The sequence below is a fragment of the Pholcus phalangioides genome, unplaced genomic scaffold (assembly GCF_987345545.1).
Source record: "Pholcus phalangioides strain wild (caught in Gottingen) unplaced genomic scaffold, Ppha-v1.0 ptg000015l_1, whole genome shotgun sequence".
Lineage (NCBI taxonomy): Eukaryota > Metazoa > Arthropoda > Arachnida > Araneae > Pholcidae > Pholcus > Pholcus phalangioides.
The window spans coordinates 11,346,137-11,359,913 of NW_028301608.1; the positions used below are offsets into that span (position 1 = coordinate 11,346,137).

Here is a 13,777-nt window from a genome sequence, read left to right on the forward strand (position 1 = left end):
AAATTATATGCCTTATACACCATATGGCTATATGATGATAATAAGCAAATCTGTGATACACAATTACAAACAATGCATCTAAATTGAACAAGAACAGTAGCACTGGTTTGATTAGTTTTTATAACAGCATGCATTTTCAACATGCATGACACAAAAAATTGCAGTGTCAAATTCATTGGAAATCTCGGGCAGAAAGTAAATTGAACATTCATCATTCATTAATAACTGAAACTTGCGCTGGAGATGCTTTGGTTTTTAAGGCAAATGAATCTGAGCTGTTTCCAGCTTTGGTTTCAGTCCATCCTGAAGAGTCCTGCTCCTACATCAAAATTTTAATATTTGACACAGTTTTGGAAAAATACTTGAAAAATAACTTTTCTATGGAAAAATGTTGACCTAGAATCAGTGCCATCTTAATGTATAGACCCACCCGGCTGGGGGGAGGGGGGAGAAGGAGATGCCTCGAGCACATACAGGACCCAATGATAATGAAATTTGGTGCTATGATTTTTGAAATAAAGAATAGAAATTCATGCTAAAAGCAGGTACTTTCAACTAATTAGGGACTGCAGAACATCACTTTGTCTAAGGGCCCATGGTGCTGTTAAGACAGCTCTGCCTACAATATACTTTAAGTTGGCTTAAGAATTGGATAATCCACTTCTACTCAGAAAACGTAACAACATGACATTGAGAACTACAATTTGTGATTGAAATTTTTTTTCTTGGTATTTCATTTCAGTCTACTATATTATATCATTTGAAATAATGGTGTATGAACTTTTCAACACACACACACACACAAAAGATTTCATCATTCACTACAGATAAAAGAAGCAGATCAATATGAATTTAAAACAAAAACAAGATGACCCAGTGAAAATTCAGCATGAGAGAGGAAAAAATATTACACAAGCACACATATATAGTTCATATAAATACAGACTTATATGAGCGGCTTATATCTGCAAAAGAGGTAATTATAATAATAATTATTATAATAGCAACAATGGCTGCCAACATGGCAGAAAGCTATGATAACAAGACACAATAAAAAAAACAAAAGCGTAGAATATACACTGTGAAAATATATCCGAGGACAGGATAGCAGGAGAAGATGATGATCAATGATTAAAAAAAAAATAGCAAGAGGTTAATAATGACATGGCAGCTATGACCTCTAGTGATGATTGATGACTTGACATGTACTATATATATGTATATGTCCCAAACAAAGAGGGAAATAATAAAAATTTGTACTTTATATGCCTTTTCATTCGGCAAAACTTCAAGTCGCCGATTAGAAAAGGAAACAGGCAACTGTTTCGAAACTGATACTCCATGCAAATATCACCTTTAATAGCTTTTTTTTTTCAGTACATTAAAAAAAACCCTATCCAGTGATATCCCTGCTCCAATAAGGTATTTTGTGTTGATATTTATATTTGGCATGAAGAGGTAATCGAAAAAAATTGTTGTCTCCATTTATAAAAAGAAACATGTAATGCTGAACAAGTTTTGATTTATTCCTGTTGACTTCTTGTAACACGAAAGACTAGCAATTCCTAAACAAATGCAAAATAATGTGATTTCTTTCTTCTTTTCTTGAGAAAGTAAATATACAATAGTTTGGACAGTAGAAATCTGAATCAGTTTTGATTTAAAAAAAAGGGAAAAATTGAACATTTGGATACATTTAATTTTATTTATTTTGTGAAGAAGTGATAATGATACCGATTATAACGCTGAAGTAATGAGATCTCATTGAATTTTTCGAATATTCAACATCAATAACATAAAAAGAAAGAAAACCTAATAATTGTCTTTCGATAACAGATAACATGTTTGACTCTGATTAGTCATTTTCGTGATTATAAGATTGTATAACAGAGAACGTAATCCTTAAAACGTTGATAAATTTCATATGAAGGAGGGACTGGGACATCAATTCCTTTTTTTTTGTTTCTGACAAGATAGAACTATATGTGCACCGAAAAAATTGGCATTGGGTTTTCTCTTTTTTTGTCTAAGAAGACATGTACATATCTCTACATGAAAGCATAACATGTGTCCATTTCAGTCACTTTCCAACAGGTTCCGTTTTTACATTGATTCGTTCCTTTGGCTGAGATGATTTGGGTACATTGTCACTGACTTCTATTTCATCGTCTTCATCTTCTTCTTCAGAGTCTTTTCCCGATGATATTTTATGTGACTTTAATGAGACAGGAACATCATCGTCTTCTTCTTCTCCCACCCCCTCATCTTTACTTAGATTTCTCGAAACACAAGTCGCCGGCGAGGGACATTCAATGCTGAGTGGTAAGCGCAATGGTTGCTGCAACTTATCAGAATGTTCACTTATGACAGAGCAGCTTGTCTCCTGCGCTTGAACTGCTTTGACTTGTAGTCGGAGTACCTCCCTCTCCAAGAACCTATTCATATCTTTTAACTTGTGGATCTTTTGCCGTTGCTTGCTGTGAACTTTCTCAAATTCCTAAAATAAAGAAAAATAAAATTAATGGACATGATAAATTTTTAAAAAAAATGCACAGTTTAGTACAGGATTTCAATAGCTTGAGTGCAAGGCTGTCTCAATGCGTGGACCTACCTAGGCACATTGCAAAGTTCCTCATGAGTTCTGGTTCAGATTTTTGAGGGTGGGTATATAAATTGGCAAACTAATGCTTTCAGTCTTGCAAGAGGTTTGGTCTCAAAGCATGATTTAGCTCAGGGGACTATCATGGTTTCAGACAATCCATGCTTGAGAAGGTTCAACGATACATAACTTCACTATATTTTTTTCATTGCAGACTTCTAAGCATTTCCTTTCTTGGCCCTTCCCAACTCCAGTCTATTGTCAGTGAAGTGATTTACAGAGGTGGTTTTACAGTTTTGCAGCTTGTCGGCTACCCAAAATTTTCTGTAATTCTCCCATTATAGTCTAACCACTCATATTTTCAACCACTCAAAACTCAACTTCACAGCCCCGGGAAATACTCTGCTCTTGTAAATACACCTATGTCTCTAAGTCACTCTTTTGGTCATTCACATGCCTTCCACACTGTTTTAGACATGCACATGCATGCACACTCTCTAAGACACTGTTTGATTGCTTACTGATCTGATTTCTTGCACTCTTTTGGTCACTCCCACGCTCACACACCCTCTATATCACTATTTTGATCATACACCTGCTTCTACACTGTTGGGGTCAATCACATGCTTGCAAACTCCCTAGGTCACTCATTGATCTAGTTCCTCACTCTCTAGGCAGAGGTTGATTTACAGTTTTGCAACCCTTCTTTTATTCTACTAATTTTCTCAGCCACTCATTCTACAAACCTACCGCCCCTTAAAACTTGATGCCCTGGGCAATAGCCCTGGAGACCATCTTAAGAGCATCCTGCGCCCCCTGGCAAAGTGATTTTTCCTGAGGCCTCCTACCTGGTGAGACATGTCTGCATACCAATTTACATGTTTAGTTTTGAAAATTTTAACCAGATCTCATTTTCATGAGGTCCCCAGAACGTGCCCAGGTAGGCCCATGCGTTAAGACGTCACTGCCATTATCATATCATTTTGATTACATTCCTAATCCAACAAGTAACACATTGATGCATATAAATTTTTTTTAAAAATAGTAAAACTTCTTTTACCATTTGCACGAGCCTCTTTCCTTGAATACTGGCCTTGAGGCACTTATGGTACCTGCTTAAGACTGCCTCAACTTCTGAAACGACCTTTGTACACACTGAAGAATCTATACCCATCTCGCTCAGTATTGATGTTAGCTGGTGAAGATCTTCCGTCACTGGAGGTGGACTATTATCAACATCTACAGCTTGTTGAGCTAAAGCATCATCTGCACCTGAATGAGTACAAGACTATGTGTCAGCAAAAATAATTGAGGTAACATTCATAAACCATAAATTGTGTAAAAAGATTTAATTTTTAAATTCTACAGTATTTTACCAAATATATAAAAATGAGTTTCTCTCTCATTCTTTCATAAATAAAATTGGAGATAATTAGAGCCCGGATTATAAGCATTAAAAATATGGCAAAATATGCTCTAAACACATGCATGTATGTTCTAAAACATGCACTAAAATATGCACTAAAAATTAACCAAAAGGTCACTAAAAATTCCAAAACATTTATTAAAACTGAGAAAATATGCATTAAATAACCCATAACAAAAGCAAACACATTTTTAAAATGCATATATTCTATTTCTTTATGCATATCTATTTACAAAAGAAATTCTTATGCAAATAAGTTTCAAGTTTTTTCTTCAGGAATTTCTCCCGGGTAGGCCAGGATCTTCTCACAGGAAGGGCTGAAACTAGATGCTTGGTAAGCTAGGGCTAGCACACATTTTGCCACTCCCTTGTAATGTTGAAAGATAATTTTATGTCTCCTCTGTTTCAGCGCCCGGGACAACAGACTCCACTGCTCCCCCTAGTTTTGTCCTGCTCACAAGAGAGAAGAAAATTTGGCTTTGAAGTAACACCAGTAACAAAACAGAAATAATGGCCAAAAGTGGCTAAAATAGTGAGCTAATGAAAGTAACGGCCAAGAGTGGTAAATGTTTCACCTGAGATTTAACATTTGACAAAAAAAAAAAGAAAAACAAAACATATGGAGAACAAATAAAGCACCCAGCATTTAGCTTCAGCCTATTGCAGCAAAAAAATTTCTGAGTTAGTGAGTCGCCCATAATTCAGCTCACTACATTCATCAAGTTATTGTTAAAATACTGAATTTTCTATGCTTAATGTGTGGGAAGGAAAAAAAACCGATGTTATGCACATGTAATAAGCAATATTCATTTGGAAAAGTTGTAGCAATGCGATTGAGCTTTTGTAAAAATTCAAAAATATGCACTTATTCACGAATTCTTCCATTTTATGCACAGGATCCGGATTTCCACATAGGCACCATGAGCTTTCATCCAGTATTTTAAATGGCTCCCAAATTTATATTAGTATATATTATAGTCAATTTTTTATAAATTTTATTAAGTAAAATTTTTGAAAATTGAAGAATTTTCCCTAAATCACATCATACCATTTCCAAAGTGTCCCTTATCAGCAAACCCTATTGAATATCAGTTTTAATATTATACCAATCAATATTAGACTTACATAGCATGTGCAATGCACCTATTGCAATATTAACTCCATGGCAAAAATATGTTTCTTTTTGATCGTAAAATGATAAGAAAGTTTGCATGTTTGATCAGCATGAAATACTCATATTTTCATGAAGATTCTGTATATTTGCAGTGCAAAACTTTATGCATATGATCTTGCAAACACTTTAGCAGACGAACTGCAACAATTTTCATCCTTGGTTCAGGTTGATGGTACAATGCCACAAATGTTAAATATAAAATGCTCTAGACGTTCAGAAAAGACACGTTTCCATATTTTGAGAGAGCATGTGTGTTTAATCATCATTCAACATCACCACTATCAAACTGTTCTAGAGAAAGATTCTTCTTATTAAAAAGGATAGAATCATCATTCGCTCAAGTCTTTTACAAGAAAAACTGGCATCTCTCTCTTTAGAGATTGAACATGCTTTCTACTCTGTATTAGAGCTGAGATGACTCAAAAATTAGATTTTGATGGCATTATCAATGATTTTGCTCATATGAAAGTGCAAAACAAAAAAAAAAACTTTATTGTAAGATATTTTATGGAGAATTTTAAATTACATTTTTCCTTTTAAATAATGCATAACCTTTTTTTATTTGTTTAAAAACAACATGCACTGTGTTTGTTGATGTACCAAACCTCTCCGACCACAGTCGAGGGATTTCCCCCAAACCCTCTTTTACTCAGAGCCTCATTAAGTCAAAGTCGGGGGTCCTATTTATATATTATTACAGAAAAGGGTTCGAAATATACAAATGCATATGCAAGTATGAATTTGCATATAATCTGAACTCTGGTGATAATACTGAATACTCATGTGTCATTTTTTTAAAATTATTTCATAAAGTTAAATAAATGGTCACCTGATAGTGTACTTGAATCAGAAAAGGTGTCATCTGAATCAAGGTAGCAAGAAACAGAACTTGGTTTTTGTTCCTTCTTCACAACGGGATTCCTTGAAACAGTTTCTGAGACTTGCCGTGGCTTTTGATGATGATGATGGTGACTCGTATGACTTTCGAGCATACAATCCTTTTTGAGCTCATACTTTTTGAGTGAACCAGCAGCAGCAGGACCATAGGTAACGTTGGCTTGATAATGCGTCTCATACCTTGAAATATAAGGAAAATTGAGAAAAATAAATTTAAAATATTTACTTTTTTCATTGAATACATATGAATAATTAAATTTTAAAATCTAAATTTTTATGTAATTTATGTCGTATGACAAGGAATCGAAAATTTTTCATGGGAGGTGCAATACTTCATAAATTAATCGTTGAAATTCAGGAGTGATTTTATTGATTGCTATACACTGTTCAATGTTTATGTGTTGCCTAGTGGCCTCACATAGAGGCGATTCAGGAGCCATTCTGAATGAGGAATATTCATAATGTGGGCTGCCCCACATATGAATATTCATATAACCCACAGGAATGAATCCAATTGGATTGCTATAGATTCCATTGGGATTTCCCCCGATTTGGCAGGACTGTGATCAGTCATTGATCATCTACACTGCTTCAAACTGTAGTGATACAAAGAGACATTGCTCACTATTAAACAGGGCTTGTCAAGTCCAATTTCTTAGGAGCCAAGCACGGTATTTTGCTCAAGAAAAACAGTACTAAATAATGTTTTCTTTCCCTTTTCCCATGTTAAAAGACGTAGCGTAATGAAATCAGAAAATTCTGTGTTACCCTTAAACTACAATTTAGCAACCACATTTAGAAAATTTTAGGCACCAATACCGACTTTCTAGTCGCCATGGCAACCTGGCACCTGGGATTTGTCCACCTAGTCTTATCCGAAAATATCATTTTGGAGAGTAAGTTCTCTCCTCTCCAAAATTTTAGGGGGATTTTTTTCAGCAGTGAGCAATAACACAAAAAAACCTTTAAAAAAACCTAAAATTTGAAAGGAATGTTTTCACTCCTCACTGAAATTCAGAGGAGTAAAATTGAATTGTGATGCGTGAATCACGCATTTAGATGCATATTGGCAAACACTGGTCCAGTCCTGCTATTAAGTACGCTATGGAGTCACAGATCATCACCTATTTTCAACATTAACTGGGTGTAGTTAATTAAATACAGCAAAAGGCTGGCTTGGTGTAAATATAAGGAGAGCTGTGGGCAAAATTGGCAATGTATTAGGCGTTATTGTCACAGGCTGAAAATGTTAGGCTATTTATCGGATTTCAAGAAATAATTGGCCAGCGGAGCATCAAAGTGTGTCTGAAACTGGGTAATTTGTGAAATATTTGTGTGCTGGTATCGTTCAAGCTCACCATAATTAGACAAATGATGCAAGTGCGATTAACTAGAGCAAATACAGTGGAGCACTAAGCGCTGTTAATGCGAGAGATGAATGTTTACTGAGAAGGAGTGTGCGGGCCGTTCAATATACCACAATTGCACAACCTATTGTCCAAATGAACCACCACAAGACCAGAACATGGTCCTTCATTCTGTGTCCCAAGGGGACTTGAGCAGTTGGGTAGACCATGCTGGGAGAACTTGCAACCTCAGAACTTTTCATCAACCAAATGAACCTGGGAACTAGCAAAAGGGTACCATGATGTGTAGTGCTCCAGTCAGGGCCGGATCGGGAATCCTGTGAATTACGTGGCCGCAGAAGGCGCTAGTTGAAAGTGGTTGATTTTTTAGGACGCTAACTGAAGGGAAGGATCCCTAATCGGTTTTCTAGCCCTGAGAGCCCCAAATCTTCTAGTGCCTGGGGCGCAGTTGCAATTTTTTCACTGGGAAGCGGGCAGTTTTGTCCATATTTATTGCCGAATGGAATTTTTTATGACTACGAAGGAGTTTTACAGTCGTTCTCGGGCACCAGAGTATCCGTGGACACCCTGTGGTATTGGAAAACCCCTGTTCAGAGGGGCCGCAAAATACTTAAGCCCGTCCCTGTAGGCACTGTACCGCTGCACTCCTTGTTTTGGTACAAACGGCTTCAATTTGCAAGGCGTTATTAAAATGGGACCGCTTCTGACTCTTCTGATTAGCAAAAGGCTGCCTCCTTGATTAAGTCACATTCTGTGGTACATGGAATGAATAACTGCTGTTGTATTCCAGGACGAAAAGCCGAAAACACAAAGACTAATCATGCTGGATAAATAATAAATATTCAGAAGAGAGCCAGTGATAGCAGTCTGATTCTTTCAGAAATGCTTTTGCGACATTGTCTAGGTTCACTGATAATTCTAGAAGCCACTTCCGACCGTCACGATTATGAATTCATCCTTTGCAGATCATGTATATCAATAAATGCTTATTGCCTTTTTTCTGGAGAGCATGGGACCTTCAAGAAGTTATAAGGTGAACCGAAATAACACCGAAATGGCTGAAAATTTCGGAAAGACTATAATCAAGACTTTTCTAATCCCCAAATTCTCCAGACTTCAACACAATCGAACACGTTTGGACAAAACTCGATCATCATCGTTCTTCCATGGATCCTCAGCCACGAAGTTTCTAGCAGCCATTAAAAATGACTAGTTTGCCTGAGTCTTAGATAAATGCTATTCATTTCAGCATATTATTGTGTCACTTCTCCCGACCATATTGCTGCTGCCCATAGTGCACAAAAACCATATAAGCCGGTGATCACCCTAATGTGACTTGGCTGTTTGAAGTTCAAATGCTGAATGGGACTACAGTGAAACTTCCCCTTCGATTCAGATGGAAAATTTCTTATCTAGAAGAGTTCACTATAATAATTATTATCGGAGATAGAAAAATTGTTTTCCCCTTACCTGTCACCTTCAACCAGTGGAAGCACATGACCAGCACTTTGAAGTAATGACGGGTCATGTAAGAAGTGGGGTGACCTAAGAAATTCAAAACATAAAATACATTTTATTTCAGGACATACATATAGCAAGATTGTTATATTGGTATCTTTCTAGAATTGATTCCCACGAGGAGAGTATGAGGATGATACTGACCTCCCTTTAAGGAAATGTGGCAAAGCATCAGGAGGAATGAAATAAGACTTGTCATCCCTTGCCAACACTGGTGGTAGAGGAGCAAAAGCCGTGACTTTATTCCACGCGGGATTCGGATACCAGTACACCAGACCAGGATCTAACGCGTACGGGTAAGGATAGAAGTTCTCGACTCGGACTTTCTTACTCGGATCCGCCGCTGTTTCACACACAATCTGCAAAAAATCAATAACATTCATACATTAGGCAAACGACCAGTTATCATCGTAGATGCAAATCACACATTTTCAAACTAAAATTTTTCATTTGAACTCGATTAAAATGGTTTTCAGCAAAAGCTGAACTAATAGTCATTTTGTGGCTTCTTATAATATACATATCTTACGGCAAATGCCTGTAATCGGCCAGTTGAAACGGCCAATGTCAGAATTTCAGGCTTCGGCCAGCTTGTTCATGAATTCCTTGCAGAAACCAACAGATGTAGTTGCTATGCAGCTTAGTACAGCTGCTTTCCATGCAAAAAAAGTGTTTCAAAGTGTTCAATTCAACGATGATTTTTATTGGGCCTCCTACAAAGTTTGAAAAAACGACATAGACCGTTGTTCGGTCTAATGCTTTAATTATGGTTAGCAATGGCAAACACTAACGGTGAAGGGAATCAGAATATGACGATATTTTAGGGGGGACTGATATCGGTATTATAGGGAATCTCCAGCCACTTTCGGCCAATGTATGAAATTCAGCAGAATTGGCCGATTTCGGGCATTGTTCGCAACATATATAATGTTTAAATGTTGATATACACAATATACACAAGGATGTGACAGAATTCCACAAGGAAAAGCCGAGAAAAAAAGACTAATCATACTGGGGGGAAAGTAATACATATTCAGTAGAGAGCCAGTAGTCTGATTCTTTCAGAAATGCTCTTGTGATATTTTCTAGGTTCACTGATAATTGTAGAAGCTATTTCCAACCGTCATAATTATGAATTCATTCTTTGCGGATCGCGTATATCTATAAATGTTTATTGCCTTTTGTGGAAAGTAATAAGACAGACCGTTTCACACCGAAATGTCTGAAAATTTGAAACATTAATAGACTTTTCTAGTTCCAAAATTCTCCAGAATTCAACACAATCGAACACATTTGGACAAATCTCAATCATCATCATCATTCTTTCGTGGATCCACGGATAAGCAATGACCGAAGAAAGGGTGACGCGGATGCTAGAAGTTTGAAAACCGCTGCATTAAACTATAAATTTTCTTCAAATCAATATGATCCAGCTGGTTTCTACCAGTCTTGGCTTGAGGTCCTGTCAAAAATTAAGGCCATAGAACGAATGGCCTTCGGCGCGAATTCGTTCGGAACATGCGGATACGATCATATATCCGTGTATATCTATGTCTATAAGACATATTTTATTTGACTTACGTAAATCTATAGAATTTCAAGCTATGGCTTTTAAGGCAGTTAAAATTAAAAGTGTAATGCGAAATAATATTTTGAAGCAACGGAGCTCTCTTTAAAGCCGAAACGGGCATATATTGTCTCATGGTCCAGAAGTTCCCTCCTCTATAGTCAGCAATCGATTCAAGCATCCATTTCCCTTCATGACGCTTTTTTTAATGGCCATCATGTCTTTATGAAACGTTTTACAATGCTCGTCGGAAAAATCGCTGCAGTTCCCAGGAAAATAATGGAGACGTGGATCTATAGGAAATGTGCACTTTTATATAAGGACGCGTTGCATCCTAAATCCCTGTACGAATTTATCAGCTGTTTGATCACTTTTGTCGTACCACGGTCATTTTCTACACAAGGGCTAATTAGACAGGGGCCTACAATTTATTGCCGATTCCGAACGGCAGCCCCCCTTTCATAATCCCGTTTATAATTTTGACTGCCCATTGGCGTTGATTGTTTAGATTTTATTTATTTGTTATATTACTTCAGGAGTTGACGATCAATTTTTATGTAAATTATTTTATTTTGGACTCCCTGCGGTAGAAATCCTTTTCTGTGGTCATGTCACCGTATCTATTATATCCCCGTGTCAGGAAAGTTTCAGACGAGGATGAACTGGGTATCGAACTCGCGACGCCTGTAAACGTCCTTTGGTACTTTAGGCAAGTATCTTATCGACCTGGGCTATCGCGCCCTTTATCAACTGTTGAACCAATTCTTCATATAGTTGTAGGCTCTTTTCCTTTTTTAGAAAGTTTTACGTTATATTCTTGAAACAAATCCATGCACTTTTCTCTTTTGATGCCAGGAATTGTTCAAAATCTCTCTCTTTCTCACGTTCTTCAATTTGGAGGCTCACAAACAATCTTTACTTTGTTTTTGCAGGACGAGGAAACGTTTTTGAAAGGTACATAAACCCCTTCCTAGATAATTCGTAGCTTTGAGAAACTGTTTTATGAGACCTAGCTTGATGCGAAGAGGAGGCAGCAGGACGTCACTGGCTACCAATTTCTCAATGCGTATATTTTCTTCTTCCTCTTTCTATTCACGTTGTGGCAAAATCTGTCTTTTGTACATAATGGGAATTTCGGTTACGGCTATTTCATTCACGCAGAAAACACTCAGATTTTGGCGTGGACTTGTTGCATACCTAATATCATGGAAACTACTTACAAATCACTCATATTTTCCATTTGTGCTCATTGCATTTCACTAATTCGAGCGTATATTTCAAAATATCGTATGACTCTTGAGTCTTTTTTTGCATAGGCAACCGGAACAGAACGTTCCCAATATGAAAAACCTTTAGACTATATTTTGAGGCATCAGATAAAAAGTCTCCATTCCCGTGGTTCTATTTGAATTTCAAAGCATTCATTAAGCCCTAAACATCACTGCAGAGAGAACGTCATCATGTTGCCATTTCCAAAATAAGGAAGGAAAACTCGTTCCCCATACCTAAACTCAGTAATTTTTGTGTTGGCTGCAATAGCTTATACATTATATAACTACTGTATATAAGTTAAATTAGATATACATTGTTGTTTGTTGAGTAACTAAAAAAACAGTGCTTGATAGAAAATTTCTATTGTCAGATTTGAGAATTTCCCACACGATAAACCTTTAGAAACAGACATTTCCCAATAAGAAAATTTTCCCTTGTAGAACAGTGTTATTGGAGCTCCTAAACATAATACATCATTTGTGCGCTCTTCGGAAATAAGGACCAGGTGGCCATGAATCCCAACCAACTCGTCATGATGACATTTCGGGGTGCTGCGAGATATTTAAAATTCCGAATTATGTCACAAACGTAAAAAAAAGGTTTGAAAATTCTTGGGAGAAAATACAATATTAACATTTCTTCTTCTGTGAAAGATAGTTTAGATTGATCTTGTACGTACAGATGGAGCCACGAGTTGCACCTAGCGGGCTAATAGTAACTCGAGACTAAAAAAAGACTAAAAAAAATGGTTCAGTGGGTAGGTAGCACGCTAGTAGTATATATTGTAGAAACCTTGGGTAGCACGTACATTTGTAATGGAGTGACCGGAATGAAAGGGAAGGAGATACTACTCACACACACACACACACAGTAAAAATTGCTCTTTCCGGCATTTTTTTGGTTAAGGAAGACATTCGATGAGGCACAAGAAATCGATTCAAATTACAATGGAAGCTCGTTTCATACGTGCTTCGTCGATGCGTTTTGTTTGATTGCTTTCGAGTTCCCATCTCTAATGCGCAGTTACGATGTAGCAGTGCCTTTCGAAATGTAGTTCGCGGGTCCTCGGGGTCCATAAGAGGTAGCGAGTGGGCCCGTGAGTTTTAGTACAAAAGCATGAATTAGAATGGAAATATGATGAGTAAATTCAACATAGCGCGGGAAGGGGGGGGGGGTCTTCGGGGGTTTTGTATAACCATTTATCTTATCGATTTTTCGAGCATCTTGAAAATTTTAAATCATATTAGAAAATTAGGTACGCATAAATGGGCACAAAATGTTCATGATGCTGGATATTGTTTTGGAAAAAAAAAGATGTTATTGTTTACACTGAAATTTCTCAGGATACAAAATTACTTTAAACCCACCAATTCGTATTACAGAATCCTAGCAAGCAGCTTTCAGCCCTCCGGAAAGGTAGTCTCTTAATAAAGGTGGATAACGAATATGACAATTCTGGCAAAGAAAAAAAATTGGTTCTTTTTTGGAAAGTGAACTTTTAATAGAAACCTTTACGGTGGCTCTTCGAAAGAGGTTAAAGTGATAAAAATTCGGATTATACCATGATTAAAACATCCTGAGAGAAAACCTAGAGTTGAACAGCCGTCATGCATATATACGAAATTGGAAAACGTAAACGCGGCCGAATCATCAGGGCCGTTTTAAAAGTATAGCTCCCCTCAAAAGCTGATGTTCTGTGACCGCCTACCTAGCTGGAAGCTCAAGTCCATCAATTTACGTAGTTTCTTTCAAAAATTATAATTTCAGATCTGATTAATATAGGGTCCTTTCCTAGTTATCTAACTAACATGCCTCCCCCCGGCCCTGGTACATGTGCTAAGACTGCCCCGTACATTGTACATGCAGTAAACCAAGAAACATGCACAGGTGCACGGATTTTGCTTGGTTTGAATGATAGACATAGTTCCAGGAGAGAAAATTTAACCTAAAACAAACC

The 13,777-nt window shown here is 37.0% G+C and overlaps 1 protein-coding gene across 1 annotated transcript in view; it reads right to left on the minus strand.

Moving 5' to 3' along the window:
* Positions 1 to 727: 727 nt before the first annotated feature.
* Snoo (Sno oncogene) overlaps positions 728 to 13,777 on the minus strand; it is a 153,295-nt gene continuing 140,245 nt past the window's right edge. The window contains exons 2-6 of the mRNA XM_089242797.1: positions 9,126 to 9,340; positions 8,934 to 9,008; positions 6,029 to 6,276; positions 3,660 to 3,871; positions 728 to 2,497 (exon numbers count right to left, since the gene is read on the minus strand). Of these exons, the coding sequence (XP_089098923.1) occupies positions 2,081 to 2,497; positions 3,660 to 3,871; positions 6,029 to 6,276; positions 8,934 to 9,008; positions 9,126 to 9,340 (1,167 nt within the window). The 3' untranslated portion in view covers positions 728 to 2,080. The remainder of the gene's footprint in view (positions 2,498 to 3,659; positions 3,872 to 6,028; positions 6,277 to 8,933; positions 9,009 to 9,125; positions 9,341 to 13,777) is intronic.